Source organism: Protomyctophum parallelum (assembly GCF_964188405.1).
Source record: "Protomyctophum parallelum genome assembly, chromosome: 11".
NCBI classification, from domain to species: Eukaryota; Metazoa; Chordata; class Actinopteri; order Myctophiformes; family Myctophidae; genus Protomyctophum; species Protomyctophum parallelum.
In genome coordinates, this window is record NC_139707.1 from 25066952 (window position 1) to 25086051 (window position 19100).

The following is a 19100-nucleotide window of genomic DNA, read 5'->3' on the forward strand; positions in this document are numbered from 1 at the left end:
AGACCCGGAAGTGATAGCCCTCCATATCAGGCTAGCCTCACTCTATTCTGTGTACTAACTCGCGGACAATACATTTCCTAAGCGTGAGTTCAGATTAATGTTTTAGAAGGTCCCAAACATTGTAACATTTTGAGAAGAAAAAACACCAATAACTGTGCGTGTGCACTGTACACGCACTATTATCACGTAGGCTGGTACTACAATGGGAGGCCTTTGGAGGCTAGCAACGGAAGCAAGAAAAACGTACCAATAATATTTTTTAATCAAATCTTGTGTTTCTCATGGATGGCCCAGATGGTAATAATAGCTTTCCTCAAGATATCTCGTGGATGGCTTGGATTGGGTTAAACTTTTCTTTTTTGTAATTTAGGCAATTTCTTAATTTTCTTTTTAATTCATGACATCTTTTAGAAAAATCTGGAAAAGTAAATATTGAAATAATAATTAAAAACAAAAAGGTTAAGGGATATGTATTCAATATTCGCCATAAAAATGTGTCTGCGACCCAATGGGTCCCGGCCTACTGACCTATCGATACGATCATCTTAACAATTATGTTTTGATCGATTGGGCTTTTGTTTTTAATATATTATCAAAGCAGTGATTTAGAGAGTTCACCGTGGTCTTTTCTGCGTTGATGGGGACGTCGTACATCTCGTTGACATGGTTGTCCAGCAGACTCTGCTGGGAGTGGGCCTGGATGATCTGACTCAGGGTCTTTCTGCTCAGCTGCTTGGGGGGCAGCGCTGGGGGCTGGCCGTCAATACCCTCTGGAGAGCTGAGAGAGGGACAGAAAGACACCGAGTCAGAGAGACGGAGACAGAGAGAGAGAAGTGGATGAGGTGAGGGAGAGTGTTGTTTTGTGTAATTACAGCACATAAGTTCATGAGATGTAAGTTAAATATTTTTGACGGGCACTAGCCCCTCCTATTCCCAGCTTTGTGTTTCTGTGTGTACCCCATTGACGATATGCACACGGCTGCCATCTTGCCAGCAAGGTGCTAACTGGGTGCAACTTCCCATGGACAGCCCATTCATCCAAACAGAAAAGTCCTATCTGATTGTATTAAACATCAAACTCACCAACATTGCAGCTGTGAAAAGCTTGAATTATCATCTTTCCTTTTTTTTTGCCCATGATTTTGTAACCCATTTTTCACCCCTGTGACAATTATGTAATGTGATCATGGGCTCTACACACCCTCCGCCAAACTGGGGAGAGCAACGGATTTTAACTTCCTTCATGCATGAGTGTCCAAGTCACTCCTTTACACCTGACAGGGGGGAGTTTCCCTGGTTGGACGTAGCACGTGGAAGGAACATGTCATTCCAACCAGTTCCTTTCCCCTCCATCAGGTGCTCCAGCTGGCCAGGAGGAGGCAGTTTAGAGACCAGGATTACTGCATGTTTTTGTGAGGGTACCTACCTAGGGGACACAGGGAGAACATGCAAACTCCACACAGAAAGGCCCTTTTGCCAACCCCGCCTCGGGTATGGGCACTGATGACGCGGAGGAGAGGACACGCTACTAGCGCCCACAGCGTCCCAAGCGGGAATCGAACCCAGGACCTTCTATCTGTGAGGTGACAGCACTGCCCCTTTTATCCTCATTCTATCTGTAAAGTGTTTGTTTCATAAAAATCCACTGTAGACATTTTATGAGCCAATTCCTTGCAGGTGATTATTTTCCTAAGTATTGGAGTTTTTAGTAAAGCAACCTCCTTCATTATGTGCAAATTCAAAACAGGTGGTACGCAGGCATGTTGAGTGATATCCAACGAGCACTCCCAAACTCTGAAACTTAAAAAATGTATATCATGAACAGAATTTATTGACAGGAAGTAGCTCATAATATGTCTACGGTGGCCACACACACCTCCAGTTTAACGGTGGAAAAGACAGCGGACAAAGAATGGAAGAAAGATGAGAGAGACAATGAAAATAATATTGTAACATCATTACGTACAAAAACTTTACCTCAATACCAGATTTTAGGAAGGAGAATGACTGTGTGTGTGTGTGTGTGTGTTAAGTTAAAGTTAAGTTACAAGGCTGCATTCTGGAGCGCCATCTGCCACGTGTGCCAAGCTGCGTTCACCTTTGTAATACTACGACATTCAGTCATTCTCTGTCCCGTAAGGGTCCCTTTGGTTTTATTTTACACTCTCAGGTATGGCTTTCAGTCGCAGTATGGCTGTGCCTCCAGGGAGGAGGTGGAGGGATGAAAGACAGTCATTTCAGTGTGTGTGTGTGTGTGTGTGTGTGTCTACGATGTGCACACGTACTGTACCGCGTGTCAAAGCACTCCTTGAGTAGCACTCCTACAAGCTCATAGCACGCCACCGAGTCGCGCACTACGAGCTTGTAGGTCTGCTATTTTTGAAAAATCATAGCTTTTTCAGAAAACTGTCAGGATGTAGAAGACATTTTTAGAATCTGATCTCAGGTCAAAATGGGTTAAGCAAATGTACTTGGTTACTTCCCACCAGTGCCTGTATGGCGTGTCAAAGCGCTCCTCTGGGGAGTGAGCACCAGTCAGACCACATTGCCCTTGTTTGGTCGGCTACCGCTCGTGCCACTCTGTGCCTTAAAACAAACACACGTGCACAAGCGCGCATGCATGCAAACATTTACTATGGGTCAGGACGAGGTCACATGTGTTCCGTAGGCAAGAGGCAAACTGTAGCTGTTCTGTCTCGACAGCACTACAGATCATGTCACCTGCACAGACTTTCAACATGACGTGACATAAATAAATTAGACTGAAACGCAATGAATATTGTATTGTCATGTCATCAGAAGGTTGCCATACTGTCTGTTACAGAATATCATATCATCCCATTGACCCACTGTTTCCCAAACAGTGGGTCAGGGCCCATTTGTGGGTCACGTACCAAATATTATGGGTCACGACTCACGACTCGAGTAAAAATCTATTTTTTCTTTTCCTAGAATATTTCGCAATTCTATGTCACACAAAAGTAGCAAAAGTAGTAGAGCTTGTAGATCTGCTATTCCCTGAGTCCTGACCACTTGCTTTGTGCTTCTGCTCTGTCAGGTCATCATAACCAAGAGTACAAACAGACTGAATTATTAGTCTTCACATGGCTGTGTATAAATAATGCTGAGTGAAACGGCTTGCCTTTAGTTATTTTTCCCCCAACATATATAGCCTGTGTGTGCATGCTTTCGTGCGTGCGTGCGTTCTAGGGAGAAAGAACAGGTAATTATGTCATCTTTTGGCTCTGTGACAGAGAGATGAACAGACATCTTGGCACTGCGTGCGTGCGTGCGTGCGTGCGTGCGTGCGTGCGTGCGTGCGTGCATGCATCTGTGGAGAAGCCTCATGCTGTAGGTGGTGGAACACAGTAATGTTAATTAACCAGCCTGGATTCCAACTGAGAAATGTTCCATCTCACATGGGAGAAAAACATACACTATCTGCAGTCTGTTTTGATCCCGTTTCAGATCACTGAGCCAGACCAGAGGGACCTGGCTACTAATTCCACAGCTTGGCACAGGCTGTGTTAAATCACAAGCACAACATTTTGGTTCACGGTCAACAGGCACACCGGAACCAGAATCAATGTGAAACGAGGGACATCCAACGGATTCTAGCCGTCGTCTACGCAGGATTTCATTCTGTGTACCAAGGCCAATGAGCGGCGCGCTGTGTTGACTCACATTGTTAAATAGTTACAGTACCTCTTCCGCTCTTCAACCTAAGCCTTTTTATGAAAACGGAAACGGCACATGTTTCACTGACATCATATGAGTGTTGAGTGTAGAGGACTACTTTTAAACTACCTTTATTTGCCACCCATTCCATTAATTTCCTAAAAAGCAAAAAATAAATAAAAAATCATTATGAAGAAATCAAAGTAAATTAAATAAATTCCATGAATTAGAAAACAAATGTTTAAGAAGTATTGAAAATAGCCGATCTGCCCAGGCCGTAGCGTAACGGTCTGGGCACCGGACTGGTGATCCAGTCGCGGTGTGCCGCGGGTTCGACTCCCGAACCCGACACGGCCTTTACCGCATGTCATCCCCCCATCTCTCTCCCGTTTCCTGTCAGCCTACTATCTGTCCCTTAAAAAATCAATAAAAGGCGTAAGCCGCAAAAAAATATCTTAAAAAAAAAAAAAAAATAGCCGATCTACAAGCTCACAACACTGTGCAAAGCGTGTGAGCTTGTAAATCTGCAATTTTTACTAGTGTGGGTCCCGAGCGAACATCTAATTACGTTTTTGGGTCTTGAGCTAAAAGATTTGGGAACCACTGCTGTAGATCATGACACAACTCCACATAAATAGGCCCGGGGCATTTGTGCCAGACTTGATTTTCCGGCATTACACCTTTTCTTCAAAAGAACCTTTTTGCTACTACTCCTACAAATGTTGTCCAAAACTCAAATTGGTACACAATATCTCCGGAGTCATGTATTTTAGATTTCAGCTTTGGCTGTTTTGGAAGTACAGATTTTTAGAAAGTATCTGTAGAATTGGCCTCAGGTCCATTTGATGAATTGAACAAGTGTAATGCTTTATTGGGTCGTCCACTCACAGTTAACAGTCTTTGTATTGAGTTGTGCTTAAATTGTACTGTAATTCTGCAAACTGTTAATAAATATTCCAATCAATCAATTGATGAACATACAGATGTACGGTAAAAGATTTGGAATGCATGGCTACTAGGGATGTCCCGATCATGTTTTTTTGCTCCCGATCTGATTCCGATCATTTTATTTTGAGATATAACGTTACCAATCTTTCCCAAAGTGATCTTTATTTTTTTATATAACACTTATGCCATATCACAATAGCAAATATCCTAATGTATGCCACTATAGTGTAGTCTGTTGTGTTGCCTTTCAATTACTGAAAGACAAAATGTGACTATACTTTTATTAGAATGACTGTTATTGTGGGGTTTTTTTCTTTCTATGAAAGCATGGAATCAAAAATAACGATGTATTGGTTAATTAGAGTGAATACAGTTCTACAGCTTATAGTCTTAAAGAGTATCTCATTCAGAGAGAGTACTACAGACACCTATGACATCATGTTAAAGAGTATCTCTCTCATTCAGAGAGAGTACTACAGACACCTATGACATCATGTTAAAGAGTATCTCTCTCATTCAGAGAGAGTACTACAGACACCTATGACATCATGTTAAAGAGTATCTCTCTCATTCAGAGAGAGTACTTATAATAGGTGTCTTTCACACCTCTGAGTATGACTAGTCTTTGTTTGATGATCTCTGACTGGGACCAGAAGGAAAACAACTAGCATAAACACAACAGTTTTTACAAAATATCATTGCTTATACATCTTTCTTTGTGATTTACATTAGACAATAAAAATCCGATCTTTTCTCCTCCCCGATTCCGATCTTTTGAAAATCATGAGATCGGAGATATTTTCCGATCCCCCGATCCGATCGGGACAACACTAATAGCTACTATTATAGGATACAGACAACCTCTTCTAGCTTTGTGATTCACCATCACAAAGAAGATTATTATCAGTCCTGTAGACCAGTGGATCCCAAATGTTTTAGAAATTTGATCAGGACCCAATGAAATTACTGAAAAAATATAAATAAAAAAATATAGAAAACCAAAAAAAGTTTTGGAACCAATGTTTTGGAACCAGTGCTGTACACACATCATCAGCTAACATGGCCTTTGGGAGTTTTAATCTCACATGAAGAATCTTTTGTATCTTTTGTTTTCTTCAGACCATCATTTCTATATTGACAACAATGACACTCGTCAGTCGTCGCCAGCATTTGCTTTGGCAGAAAGTACTGAATTATTTCAAGTTGATGAAAGCCACAGATCAGTGTTCTCATTAAGAAATGTCCTGTTCCCAAACAGTGGGTCATTTTTCATGGGTCCAATTATGTTTTGTTTCCTACATTTAGTTTTTAATTATTAATTATTATAAATTATTAAAACATTAAAAAAAAACATTCCCAGAAAAGCTAAATATGTCATGAAATTCATGATTTTTTCCTAGTAATTTCATGAAGCAATACAAGAAAAATCGAAGAAATAAGAAAATAAATGTTTAGTAGTAGCTAGTAGTGACTATAGTTTGGGTTCGGGGGGCAGCAACAGTCCAACAGTTACTGCCAGCTAATGCGAGGACACCATTAGGATTTTTCCCACACGGGACCTCCAATACAAACACCCTGAAACCTTCAAAACCTTTCATCAGTTGTAGTTTAACCGGGGCAAAGCGTGTCAGGAGCCAGCACGCTGTCGAGTGTGAGTGCGTTGCATTTCAACACGAGCGGGTGTGTTATCAGTGTGACTGACCTCTGACAGCCTTTCTAAAACACTGGTTTGTTTTTAGTGCCAATTGGACACAAATGAGGCAATGGAAGGTCTTTGACCGGCGGCACAAATCCAATCAGGCCACAGATTTTTTTCAGGACACGTTTAAGCCAATTCACACGGTTCTACTCACTATTTATTTTTTTCGAGGCAAACAGAGTCAGCTAAACTGTAACATACTGAGTGTTAGATTTAAGCCTGACAGTTTAAGCCATTAAGAGACCGGAGGCAGATTCGACAAAATGCCTTCTAAAAATCAGTATTTCTAAAATGTTCAAGATGTTTTCAAAAATGTTAAACAATAGCAAAGTATTAAGCACAAGCACACAGCGCAGCACCAAGTGACGCGCTGTGAGCTTGTACATCTGCTATTTTTGAACAGCCACTGCAAACATCTAAAATGACACAGATGCTGGCCCGGTTTTAATGGGTTAAGGTACGGGTAAATGTTTACGCTTATTGCGGCAATGCTATACTGAGAATGCATACACATTTTGTATGTCTGTGTGTGAGTTTGCGCACGCTTAAGTTAAAGCACTATTCATACTTTGTCGTATGATGGTGTCGTGCAGGGAAAACAAACGGTCTATAGCTCACAACGTGCCGCTTCCAGCTTGCAGATAGACCATCTGTGCAATTTCCGCCTGACATGGCCAAAATAGGTGACACCGGGGTTAATGTGGTTAAGGCCAATAGTTGATGCCTGTGGTCTGTGCTAATGTGCCATATACCGTACCGCGGGTTACTGTAGAACCCACATGTCAATGCTTTGGTTCAATAGTCCGCAAGTTACAGGGGGACACACTACATTAACCTGCTGTAATGTCTGCGTGCGTGCGTGCGTGCACAAACACACATCTCTTCCTCGATTCAGAAACGCTGCGGTCGTAACAACATGATACTCTGCAAACACCATTCATCATCACACAGTGACAGTCACACAGTCTCTTTCCTTCAATCTGGCATTGAGGTTACGTCATTGTGAGAAGTTATGTTACAATCGTTTGTTGTAGGTCAACATTTTCTACACATACACTATACAGTAGAGTACAGTATTAGGGCATGAGTAGTATGTGTACTCTATGCATGTCTTGTTATGTATAGAGTATTTGTTTGGATTTGAACCCGCAACCCTTTTATTCTTCGCATTCAATCTGCAGTGTTGTGTGTGTGTGTGTGTGTGTGTGTGTGTGTGTGTGTGTGTGTGCGCGCGCGCGCGCGTGAGCGTGTGTGTTTGTGTGTGCATGCGTGCATGAGTGTGTGTGCACGCGTGAGCCTGTGTGGTTAAGACTTACGGGGTGGAGTCCAGGCTGATGCTATTGGCCTGCGTGGACGATGCAGACTTGTGATTGGAGGAAAAGACGGGGAGGCTTGGCGAGGCGTGGATCACATGATCGACCAGGTGGCCCACGGACGACGGCCGCATACGTGTGCCCTCTTGTACGAACATTGAATTCCTGCTTCACACACACACACACACACACAAACACACACACACACACACACACACAGTTTAAATGGGACATATCACTGATGGAAGAAACTCTCGTCATGCTAATAGTATTTGTATTTGATAACAGTAGCACAATTTTAAATTTGCACTCTATGGCCAGAAAAATAATGTAGTATGTGTGTTTGACTAGGATTTGACTGGATTACTACATTGCCCATACTGCTTTGGTGCAGTGGAGAGGGGGAGGGCTGTCTTACTGAGACAGCATGTAGCCCAGGAAGGAAGTGAGACCAGTGCGTGTGACATCACAGACACTTTGAAATACGAACATATCAAAAAACACATATTATCCACATAATAACCCCAGGAAAGTCTTTAACCACTCCTGGTGTCCCTATTTGGGGTATATAATTTCTGTCCCTACTGGGAATTCCATTTCACCAAACGCCGTTCTTTCTGGAATCAACAGCTGGCACCTTTATCTTTCTATATTTTTATCTCATAATTTTGTAACCCATTTTTCATCCGGTGCCAATTGCCTAAACTGTAATCCTGGGCACTACTCTCCCTCTTCCAACCTGGGGAGAGCCCTGAACTGAGCTCATGGGCACTGAGAACCACCCCCCCCCCCCCACAGCATCCCCGGCGGGAATCGAACACGGGACCTTCTAGCTGTTAGGTGACAGTGCTACCAACTGTGCCACTGGCCCCTTCATCTTTCTGTGTGCACTGGACAGAAGAGTTATTGAGAATTAAAGTATGTCAGGACGACGGCACTTACTGGTTGGGAGTTCCGGGAGGCGAGCGAGTGGGCAGGCTCTGAGTTTCTAGTCTCTCGTCTGATAGGCTGTTCCTGCTGACTGACTCCCAATCGGTCCCGCCCACCAGCTTCCTGACCAGCGGCTTGCTGGGAGATCTGCTTAGACCAATGAATGATGGACACAAGACCAATGAATGATGGTTCTTTCCCTTTCACATACACAGTATGTCATGCATTGATGAATAAATTAGCCTTCAGGGACCAATCATTGATACCCAATAAAATGTGTTCATTTTATCCATTCGCAACTCCGAAAGTGTACAGATCTTTTTTCGAAAATGTTGATTTTTTATTTCTATATATATATTTTAATTCTTTATTTTTTACACAAATCTCTTCTTCTATGGGTCCATGGCCAAAACATTTTCAGATGGGGGCATGCGGCCAAGTAATTTGGGATTATTTGGCACAAAGAACGTTGAGAATTGCTGGTTTAGAAGGCATTTGTAGAAGGTCTTAATCGGTTAAAGGGGAATACCACTCATTTTCAATATTTTACTGTCATTAATATATCTTAGAGCTGTTGTGTGGAAATAATAAAAAAGTACTTCACCATGTTAATGATTCCCCCCCCCCCCCCCCCCCCCCCCACACACAACAGCTCTAAGGTATACAGTATTAACCGATTCCGTTTCCGTACATAGGACGTTGCCACACATCATAGGGGTCCCAATCGACGCGTACATAGGACGTCCTCAGATGTCCTAGCGCATCCTCAAGGATACCGGGCGAGATAAGAATATTCTGAATTTTTTCCTTTTTTTTTGTCAGTTCGCCTTCCGGCTACCGTATGCTACACTCTGCACTAAAATTAGCTTACCGTTGACTTGGCTGTTAGCACGGCGGAAAGAATGACTCGTCTCTCCTAATCCAGGGCGCTCTCCGTGGTTTTGAACGGATCGATATACTGGCGCTTCATTTCTGCTCCTCATCCGTCTCTCCCACAAAATATGAACGCTTTTTGGATCATATATCGTATAAATTAAAACGATCGCAATGTAAGCTAGCAATGTAAAGTAAACTTTTTTTAGTAGATCGTTTCCGGGTCGTGGGTTTCAGAGTAAAAGCGCCCAGTCAACTCTGGCACCCCAGAGCTCCTTTTTTTTTTTTTTTACTACATTTTTATCCCACGATTTTGTAACCCAGTTTTCTTTTCACCCAGTGCCAATTATCTAATGTAATCCTGGGCGCTACACTTCCTCTGCCAACCTGGGGGGGCAGCGGACTGACCTCATGCCTCCTTCTATGCATGAGGAGTCCAGAGCTCCTATTTTGAAGAACTTCCGGCACCGATTGTGCTAATGACATAGCAAAATGTTGAAAATAAGTGGAATTCCCCTTCAAGAGTTAAATTACCACTCAGGATTTCATCCAAAACACATGATGCTCACCTGGCGAAGACCCTGTCTTTAATACCCTTCTCCTTTCCATACTGCACCGACTGCACCTCCGTCCGACCACTGGGGAGAAACAACACACAACCCCAGAGACATCGGTATGTGACGGAACATAAAAAAACAGGCCATTATTTGAAATCGCCTTTTTTCCATTCATATGAAAATCAGGTATTACTTGTTGAGACTGACCCAATACTTTTGGAACTCCTTATATAATGTATGTCGATTAAAAAGCTGCGGACAGACCTAATATCAGACCTGAAAGACTTACTGACCCGGTGATATTGTAATGGATGTGTTGTGGGTTGATTATTCTGTGAATAGGATGGGGGGGGGAGGGAGGGGTTTTTGTGTGTGTGTGTGTGTGTGTGTGTGTGTGTGTGTGTGTGTGTGTGTGTGTGTGTGTGTGTGTGTGTGCGTGCGTGTGCGTGCGTGCACACGAGTATGCGTGTGAGAGTGAATTATTTGAGTTCAATTTTGTATACTGTTAATTGTAAAATGATTATTCTGTGCTCTTGTTCAGAAAACAAATAAAAAAATTGAATGAGAAAAAAAAGAAGCTGCTACAGAGGAGAAAAAAATGAATAGGAAAATAAAGTGATTCACTGAGATCAGTGCCCGTATCTCCCCCTTTGTTTATCTGACTGATCCAGGAGCACCTTTTTACTATTTTAACATTGACTTATACATCTCCGGCGAGCACCTGGTTGTATCTTTTTTCTCTGCCGTCCCAGACTATATTGCATGTGCTTGTGTATACAACATGAAGTTATAATATAATAATGCAAAGTGCAAAGAGCACCAGTGCCGACAGAAGCGCCTTCCAGTCAGGGGCTTTGACATTTCAAAACAAACACCAATATCCTCTGATATATAGATAACAAAAGGTTTTGTGACATCGGCAAGATACAACAATTCTCCCAGAACTTGTTTAGGAGCGATGGAAGGAAAGCACAGGGTGAAATACAGTGCGACAAATACTGACACATGTCAGCACGCCATGTGACATTCAGCAATCAACACTAACCTCTCACAATCTAAGACATCGGGAATGTCTTAGTTACAGCAAGCTTTGGGTGAACAAGAACAAAGCGATACATATTGCATCCAATCCCTTCACTTTAAAAACAAATGCTGCAGTGTTCAGAGTGTTATTTGCTAAACCTGAGCGTCAGTCAGTAAACCTCTCAAGGGCAGCCGCATAGACCGACATCAGAGCGGACCTGCTGTCCAATCTTCGCTCTTATCCCTGATGCTCAATAATGCATTGTGAGGCCCGTCTCATCCGACGCCATTCACAGGGAGGTAAAAAAGATAATGTTAAAATTGAGGTAAAAAAAAGAAAGACAAAAAGCAGAGCCCGACTGACGCCAGATGTTTGGATCCGATGCCATGGTGCATTGGGGGCTTTGGCTGGTAGAGGAAACTTTTGACTTAAAACAATCACACCGTGTGAAGTGAGGGGGGCGCTCTAATCATCATAAATCATCGTACATCACCATCAAGAATGGTGGTCCATTATTGGCCAAGGGTTACAACTGAACAACCATACATACGCCGATTTGCTCAGACACATTCTCAGACGTACATTCTCCATTCATTGTTTGTTCAGATAACACAAACATTAGTTCTCCATTCATTGTCAATGGCAATTGTAATGTTTATTCAGACAACACAAACATTAAAGCTGTATATTAATATAGGAGGGGCTAGCACCCCTCAAAAGGTATAAATGATATTCCCAAAAAAAGGACACAAGGTTGAAATCGGGACACATCGGCTTCTTATTGGCCGATACCGATGTTGTCAAAAGTAAAAATAAAAACATTTAAACGTTTTTGGTATATATGTATATATATGGTATATTTAAGTTATTTGTCATATCTGCCCTGTGCAAGTTGTGATTACGAACATAAAAACAAACAGAAATTCAAATTGTAACATGTGTTCAATGTCATGAACACAATTCAATTGTTAATCGCAATTATGTGTGTGACAATTAATTGTCAACTTACAATTGTGTAATCATGTCCTACAGTACATGTACAGTATATCAACTACAGATGAGAGCCGTTTTGTTTGGGAGAAGAGATTTCAGAGTGCGTGTCGGCGACGTGTCTCTCACTGAATAATTGAAAAGATCTCGGGGCCGACTGCTACTGCACACACATGCACGCGCATGGCTGTGCAGACACACGCACACACACGCGCGCAGACGCAAATGCATGTAGACACAAACATTTTGGCGTCTCAACAGAAACTATTTCCTTTTTTCTTTTTTTTTTAAACCATAAATGATTTAGGTGTGTTTTTTTCTCTGGGAGGGAAGCACGACAGGAAACAGATAGCATCCCGTCCCTCTAGCTCCCAAACCGCTGACTTTTCATGACCCCGCAAACATTTCGCCTCTGTCAGGTGGAAACCTCATATGTTCAAAAACTGTTACTTTTCAGTATTCAAATCCAAAGGTAACAGATCGACGAAATCAAAACGAACAAGATCGACAGCTTGCCGATCTGCTACTTTTTCCGCTTCTGCGTGACGCTGTGGAATGATCAAGTAGGTCAGTAATTTACAAAAAATAAAAAAAACTTTAATATATGCAGACTGAGATTTCTGTCCGTAGGGGATCATTTACTCCTTGACATTTCACTGAGGCCATTTGTGTGGAGGAGACAATTTACAAATTGAGGCATTTAGCAGAGTGTTTAGCATTATCCAGAGTGACTTACAGAGTATACTATAAGATTTGTCAGATTGTCATTTGTCACTGCTGGCAGAAACCTTGCATGCCCAAAACTGTTATTGACGTGCATGTGCGTGTCTGACTGGCTGTGTGGCGTGTGTGCACTCTCTCCTACCAGTATCTGAACTTGGAGCCCAGGGTGAAATAGTGTGCAAAGAAGTTCTTCTGAGGCGGTACTGGTCGGTCCAGCCTGAAGAAGGTGTGGTGCTCCACACACGCCTTCCAGAGGTTCTTACAGGCACGGTAGTTCACCATGTTGAAGCCCAGCAACGTCTCTCTGGTCTCACACTAACATGGAGGGATGAGAGAGAGAGAGAGAGAGAGAGACACACACACACAGACAGAAAGGTTAAGTAAGCTTAGTCATGGTTTATTTGATATTAAACAGGTTCACCAAGTGAAAATTGAACATCACGAGAATTGAATAATGGTCGACTGTAACATAATGTTTTAAACATGTACATATATTCTCTCTAAACTCACTTGAAATCGAGCTTCATTCATACGATATGGAAGGACTGGGGGATTATCCAGAATAGATCCAGACAAATGTCTGCTTTCCCGCCCTTAACCAATTTAGACTGTTGGACGTATGGAGCCGTCCTAGCTAATCCAACCGATGGATTGCGAGGACGTGTACACACATCCTAGCGCATTTTCATTGATATCCAACGAAAGAAAAATATTCTGGTTGTTGTTTTCTTTTCCTTGCCGTTTGCCCATGCGTGCTGCCATTCACTTCCCTGTTTACCGCTCGGAAAGAAAGGCTCATATCTCCTAATCTAGGGAGCTCTCCGTGGTTTTGGTTGGGTTTTTTCCGGCTTTCGCCTATTTATTTTATATTTTTTATAGAGGGACAGACATTAGGCTGACAGGAAATGGATAGAGAGATGGGTGAGTGACATTCAGTGAAGGCCGTCGGGATCGGGAGTCGAACCCACGGCACACTGCTAGACTGGATTACCAGCCACGGTGCCTGGACCGCTGAGCCACGGCCCAGGCCGTTTGTGTTTTTTGATACTAAGCTCTTCATTTCTGACTTAAACATGCCTCTCGTTTAAAATATGAAAGCGAGGGATTATCGAACGACTTTATCGTAATCATAGCGAGGTAAGCAAGCAACATTATTTCTCCCGTTTTTTGTACGGAACGGAAGGGGGGAGGCTTTCAGAGTAAAAGCTGCCCTATCTGCACGGCAACCCGACCTGCTATTTTGAAAGAAATCCTGGCGCTGATTGTGTTAAAGATGGAGTGCCATAGTTGTGTACTTTTTCTGTTTTGTATGCCACGGACCACCATTTGTGTGTGTGTGTGTGTGTGTGTGTGTGTGTGTGTCTGTTTCCATGTACCACTTCTCTCCTCAGCTGGATGAAGAACTGCTTGCATTTGAAGGAGATCTTCACGATCTTCAGCCTAGAGAGACAGAAACACGTGTTGGCGTCATGTTGAGTGACAGGTGGGCTAGTGCAACATGCCCTACATCCGTCACACAGTGCTCTTTTAACCATTATTGTAAACTTGAGCTCGTAGTGCGTCACTCGGTGCTGCGCTACGAGCTTATAGATCTGCATCTTTTCTTTTTTTTCGTGAAAAAATCTTTGAATATATATTCTTTCACAGTGTGAATATCTCTGGAACAACATATTTTCAGATGGGGGTTTGCGGCCAAATGCATATAATTGAGAACCACTGACAGAAAACCATTTGTAGAATCTAGTCTCAGGTCTTAATGGGTTAACCCACTGGTTGCTTGGAACCACTGCTCACAATGAGCTCACAATGAGTTGTGACCGGTTGAGGATCCAGAAGTGCTGTAGCGACCCCCATTTCATGGCGAAAAAATGTCTCAGAATCACACTTTCAGCACTTAAACAAACACAACCAAAGCAGATTCTGCCAATATAGTAGTATTACATTATTTATTTAAGAAAGGATATATCATACGGTATATTTATGTTATATTACCCTCTACGGAAATGCTCTAGTACCACATAAATCAACAGATCTGACATGAGTGCTGTCGCCAGCTAGCAACAAAGGCCAAAGTTGTTCACCTTTGCTTATTACGTGCTTAATGTGTGTGAGCGTGTGCGCGCGTGTGTGTGTGTGTGTGATTTTTATTCATAGTGCAAACATGACAGCTTCAGAGATAAACATTCAGTTCACAATGTACCTTTTTCCCCCTTTTGAGCTGCCAAACACAAATCATACTAGTGTTCAGAACAGTGGGCTGAAATTGTAAAAATGCATGTGTGGTTTTGAGACCCGTTTCGCCATACAATAAGAATGCACTGCTTCTCAATCACAGCACAAAGGCAAAAGATAAAGATGATCAAACAAATTTGGACTTCTATCATACCCGGGTAGCTAGCTACTATATAAAACCCTAGGTTCTAGAAACCATGTGGCCGCAAAAATCATCTCCCAGTCCCATCCCGCCATGTTAGAGATTATAAATCACCTCCCAGTCCCATTCCATGTTAGAGATTATCTTTTTCTCATCCTCATATTTCAGCAAATGAGGTATTTCATCTTGCAATGAATGAGTTAAAATCCTAGAGGACTAACGCTGGTGACATAATACCGATGACATAAGGGATCTCCAAATCCCCACCTTGCATCATTCCTGATGTCCATCGTTTCAGAGAATAACACACAAAAGCCACGTGTTCAAATGTTCAAAACCAACTTCTATGTCTATGTGACTCCATCTCCATGTGGCTACAACGTGGCTAATAAAGTGGAAGTGGCATTAAAAAGCATTTTAAAAGCAGAAGTACAAGAGCACGTGCAGATGCACGCACACACACATCCATGAAAAGAGGTCTGCTGATGAGCTAGCTAGCTAGCAGCATAATCCGCTCCTACAGCTCCAGTGCTGTTGTGACTCATCACTCCCTTCTAAATATACTTTAGCACATGCACGCGCATGCAGTGCTGCGCACACACACAGAGTGTGAGTCATTGCCCCATCTAACTGTGGTTCATTTGTCAGGCTGCCGCCGTGAACATAAATGGGAACAAGGGGAAAAAATCCACAAAGTGTTTTCCCTCTCCCTCTCTCCCTCTCTCCCTCTCCCTCTCCCTCTCCCTCTCCCTCTCAGTGAGAAGGAGTAAAGGAGAAAGCTGAAGAAAAAGAGAAGACAAGGGTGCGTGCAGTCCATATCACATATTTCTACTGGATTTGTCTTTCTCTCGCCTAGTAGTGACGACAGTTGACAGGTGTTTGGGACACCACTGTTGGGTTCTAAATTTGTTCTGACTGGACACACACAGGCGTGTGTGTGTGTGTGTGTGTGTGTGTGTGTGTGTGTGTGTGTGTGTGTGTGTGTGTGTGTGTGTGTGTGTGTGTGTGTGTGTGCGTGTGTGTGTGTGCGAGCGAGCGAGAAATGACAGTGGAGGACAGACAGAGGGGGGATGTCACAGACATTTCTAAGAAACACGCTGCAGCACTCAGAGTTCTCCACTTTCCAGTGGAATAAAGCATGGAATCGTCCCTGTATTGAGGAAGAGAAGGTGTTTAAGGTTGAAGCCGCCAAACTCTACTGCCCAAAGCTGGAACTGCAGGCAGGCGTTTTTTGCCAGTGCATGTAGCACAAGTAAACCCTGCGCAACTGGAGTTTAACACGGAGCGCTCGTTAGCACTACCGCATTTTGGACACCAAATGTCAGAGTGTCAAAGTTCAGAAAGACTCGGGCCGCTGACGCTGTCGGAGCCGCCGCCAGCCAGAGGCTGACCTGCTGGGTGTTTCATATGCTTTGTACAAAGCCGAAAAATGCAGCGGTAGAAATCGCCAGGAACGCCAGGAACCAGGAATATATTCTTCAACTGCTCAAAAGAAGTGACGTGACGTGCGGATGTGAGTCATAGTGAAAGAGCCTGAAATCACCGGCACCCAAGCGCCATACTACTTTCGTCCAGCAGGTGGCACTCATTGTGTTAAAAGCCCTGTTTCTATACAATATTATGTTGCCCGCGAAAGGTTTGTTTTGTGAGGGAATCTTTTCAATGACGTGCATTCATGCTTTTCACTCACCATGGGAAGCAGTTGATCCGTACCCTGTTCTTGTAAATCACGACGCCTGCTGACATCACGCCAATGAGAATCTCTGTGTTACTCTGGTCCTGAGACGATGGATACAAACAAAGACGGGGTAGGAGACAGGAAGACAGAATTGAGAACATGGACATACAGTACATACTCAAAGTAAAAAAGTACTCAAATGTACAGGTCTGGGATTCAAAATGTAATTGAGTAAAAGTACAAAAGTATTGGCATCAAAGTGTAGGCTATACTTACTTAGTACCAAAAGTAAAAGTATTCTTATTGTTATGCAGAATGTCTCAAAATATTTTGAGAATACAGTAGCCGTAGCAGTAACCTCAATACAATATTTGCCTCCGAGATGTAGTGGAGTACTGTAGTACTCAGTACTTGAGTAAAACATGAATTGATCAATTATCAATTTATTACCATAATGCCTTATTATATCTGCAGAATTGTGAATGTAAATATCTGTGTCTGTGTCTATGTGTATTTGTGTGTGGAAACAAATTAACCCATTCTGGTGGGAACCCGTTTGTGTTTTAACTAAGCATTATGTTATACTTTAGCTATTGAAAAATAGCAGATCTAAAGCTCATAGCTTGTAGGTCTGCTATTTTTGAAAAATCGTGAAATGTGTGAAATGGGTTAAAGCACTGCACAAAGCCAAAAGTAAAGCTGAGTGGTGGTGGTTGGAGTCACTCAGTCAGGCAAGTAGTACAAACGCAAATGAACAAACCAACATGATGCAATGAGAGAAGTGTGCATGACATTGAACACTTTATTGATGTAATGACGTAGAGGAAGCCTATTTATTGTAATTTTAGTTGGTATTAATTACCTAAGCAATTATTTTTGCCAGGAGTAATTAGCCTATGTACAAGCTCCTTCATCAGCAGGCAGCAGCATATTTTTGTCTAAATTGTCCGTATCACCGGCAGCACTCGCTGTCTTTGACTTTATTATTATTATGGTTCCTGAAACTAGTTTTGGATGGTTTGACTTCATGTTGGTTCACTTGGTTGCTAGCATAGCATCCCATGGCTGAGACAGAGTCATGCCGTTCAGACTATGCTGTAGCATCCCATGGCTGAGAGGTCGGCTAGAGGCAAAAAAGTGAAGTGAAAGCCTTCCACAGCGATTATTGCCCAGCATGCTTTTCAAGCAGCTGGTAAAAATCGCATATCGTCTATAAATCCACACAGAGGACAAAACCATTGCCAAAGCCGACAGGACGGTGCTAGAGCCAGTCGATTACTTCAAATACCTTGGGGCCTGGACTGCTTCAAAGAGCCCTGGGTGGGGTCTACACAATAATGCTACGATTGGCACTAGGTGTCACATGGACTGCATAAAAAATGTGGACCTCTATGGGGACTTAGAGAAGGATGAGGCTAGCAGGGCACTGCGTCAGGCACCCAGAACTAGAGGCAAGTCAATTTACTCTATGGGAGCAAACCCAGGGTAAAGCCAGGAGGAGGAAGAAGAGCACCACCTAGAGTCCTAGACATACTGCAGCGCGACAGTTTAGCTAACAAAACTGTAGAGCTCAGGAACCTGATGTTGGATAAGAGAGTGTGGAGAACAGCGATCCAGGAGTCCCGAGTTGGCTAGACCACACAGTAACTAACTAAAAAACACGTGATCGTAGATGCGCGTGCAGGGAATAATTGTGGTATACCCTCAAATAATAAAATAAAATAAAGCACAACTCTGACTTCAACAGTACTAAAGTGCGACTTACAGAAAACCGAGACGTGAATGAGTGTAAAACCTGTGGAAATCGCCCTACATACAAGCTAACAACCTGATCTGGCCTGATGTGTATGCTGTGTGTGTGTATCCATCCTGTATGCTGTGTGTGTATCCATCCTGTGTACATTTGCAAGACGACAAGCTCAATACATACTGATCTAAAGGCGAGATCCTCAGCACTGTTGACAAGAGAGCACTAAAAACAAGGACAGGTGTGTGCACTGCATGCATTATGCTCAATTTATACACAGATGTTTTTTTTCCCCAAGATGTTTTTTTTTTTTTTGGCTTTTTCTGCCTTTAATGATATAGGTTGAAAGTAGACTGACAGGAAATGGGGAGAGAGATGGGGGGAAGACACGCGGCAAAGGCCGTCGGGATCGGGAGTCGAACCCGCGACACGCCGTGAGGCTGGCTCAGCAGCCTAGGTGACGGTTGAGCTAACCGTCCGGCTCTCCCCGCCTGGCTTCCCTCCGCCTGAGCACGAGACAACTGTGTTCTGTGTAAACGCTCCACAAAGGTGGATGCACCACGGTG

General features: G+C 43.0%; 1 protein-coding gene across 4 annotated transcripts in view; it reads right to left on the bottom strand.

The window, feature by feature from the left end:
* Window positions 1-19100, bottom strand: part of ptpn4a (protein tyrosine phosphatase non-receptor type 4a) — a 114825-nt gene that overhangs the window by 20677 nt on the left and 75048 nt on the right. Inside the window, exons 10-16 of one of the 4 annotated variants that reach the window (XM_083777524.1) lie at window positions 16800-16888; window positions 14112-14175; window positions 12878-13050; window positions 10011-10079; window positions 8581-8715; window positions 7642-7803; window positions 619-778 (exon numbers count right to left, since the gene is read on the bottom strand). In XM_083777524.1, the coding sequence (XP_083633650.1) occupies window positions 619-778; window positions 7642-7803; window positions 8581-8715; window positions 10011-10079; window positions 12878-13050; window positions 14112-14175; window positions 16800-16888 (852 nt within the window). Of the gene's footprint in view, window positions 1-618; window positions 779-7641; window positions 7807-8580; window positions 8719-10010; window positions 10080-12877; window positions 13051-14111; window positions 14176-16799; window positions 16889-19100 lie in introns of all 4 variants that reach the window. The other 3 variants (XM_083777522.1, XM_083777523.1, XM_083777521.1) reach the window with 3 other exon arrangements.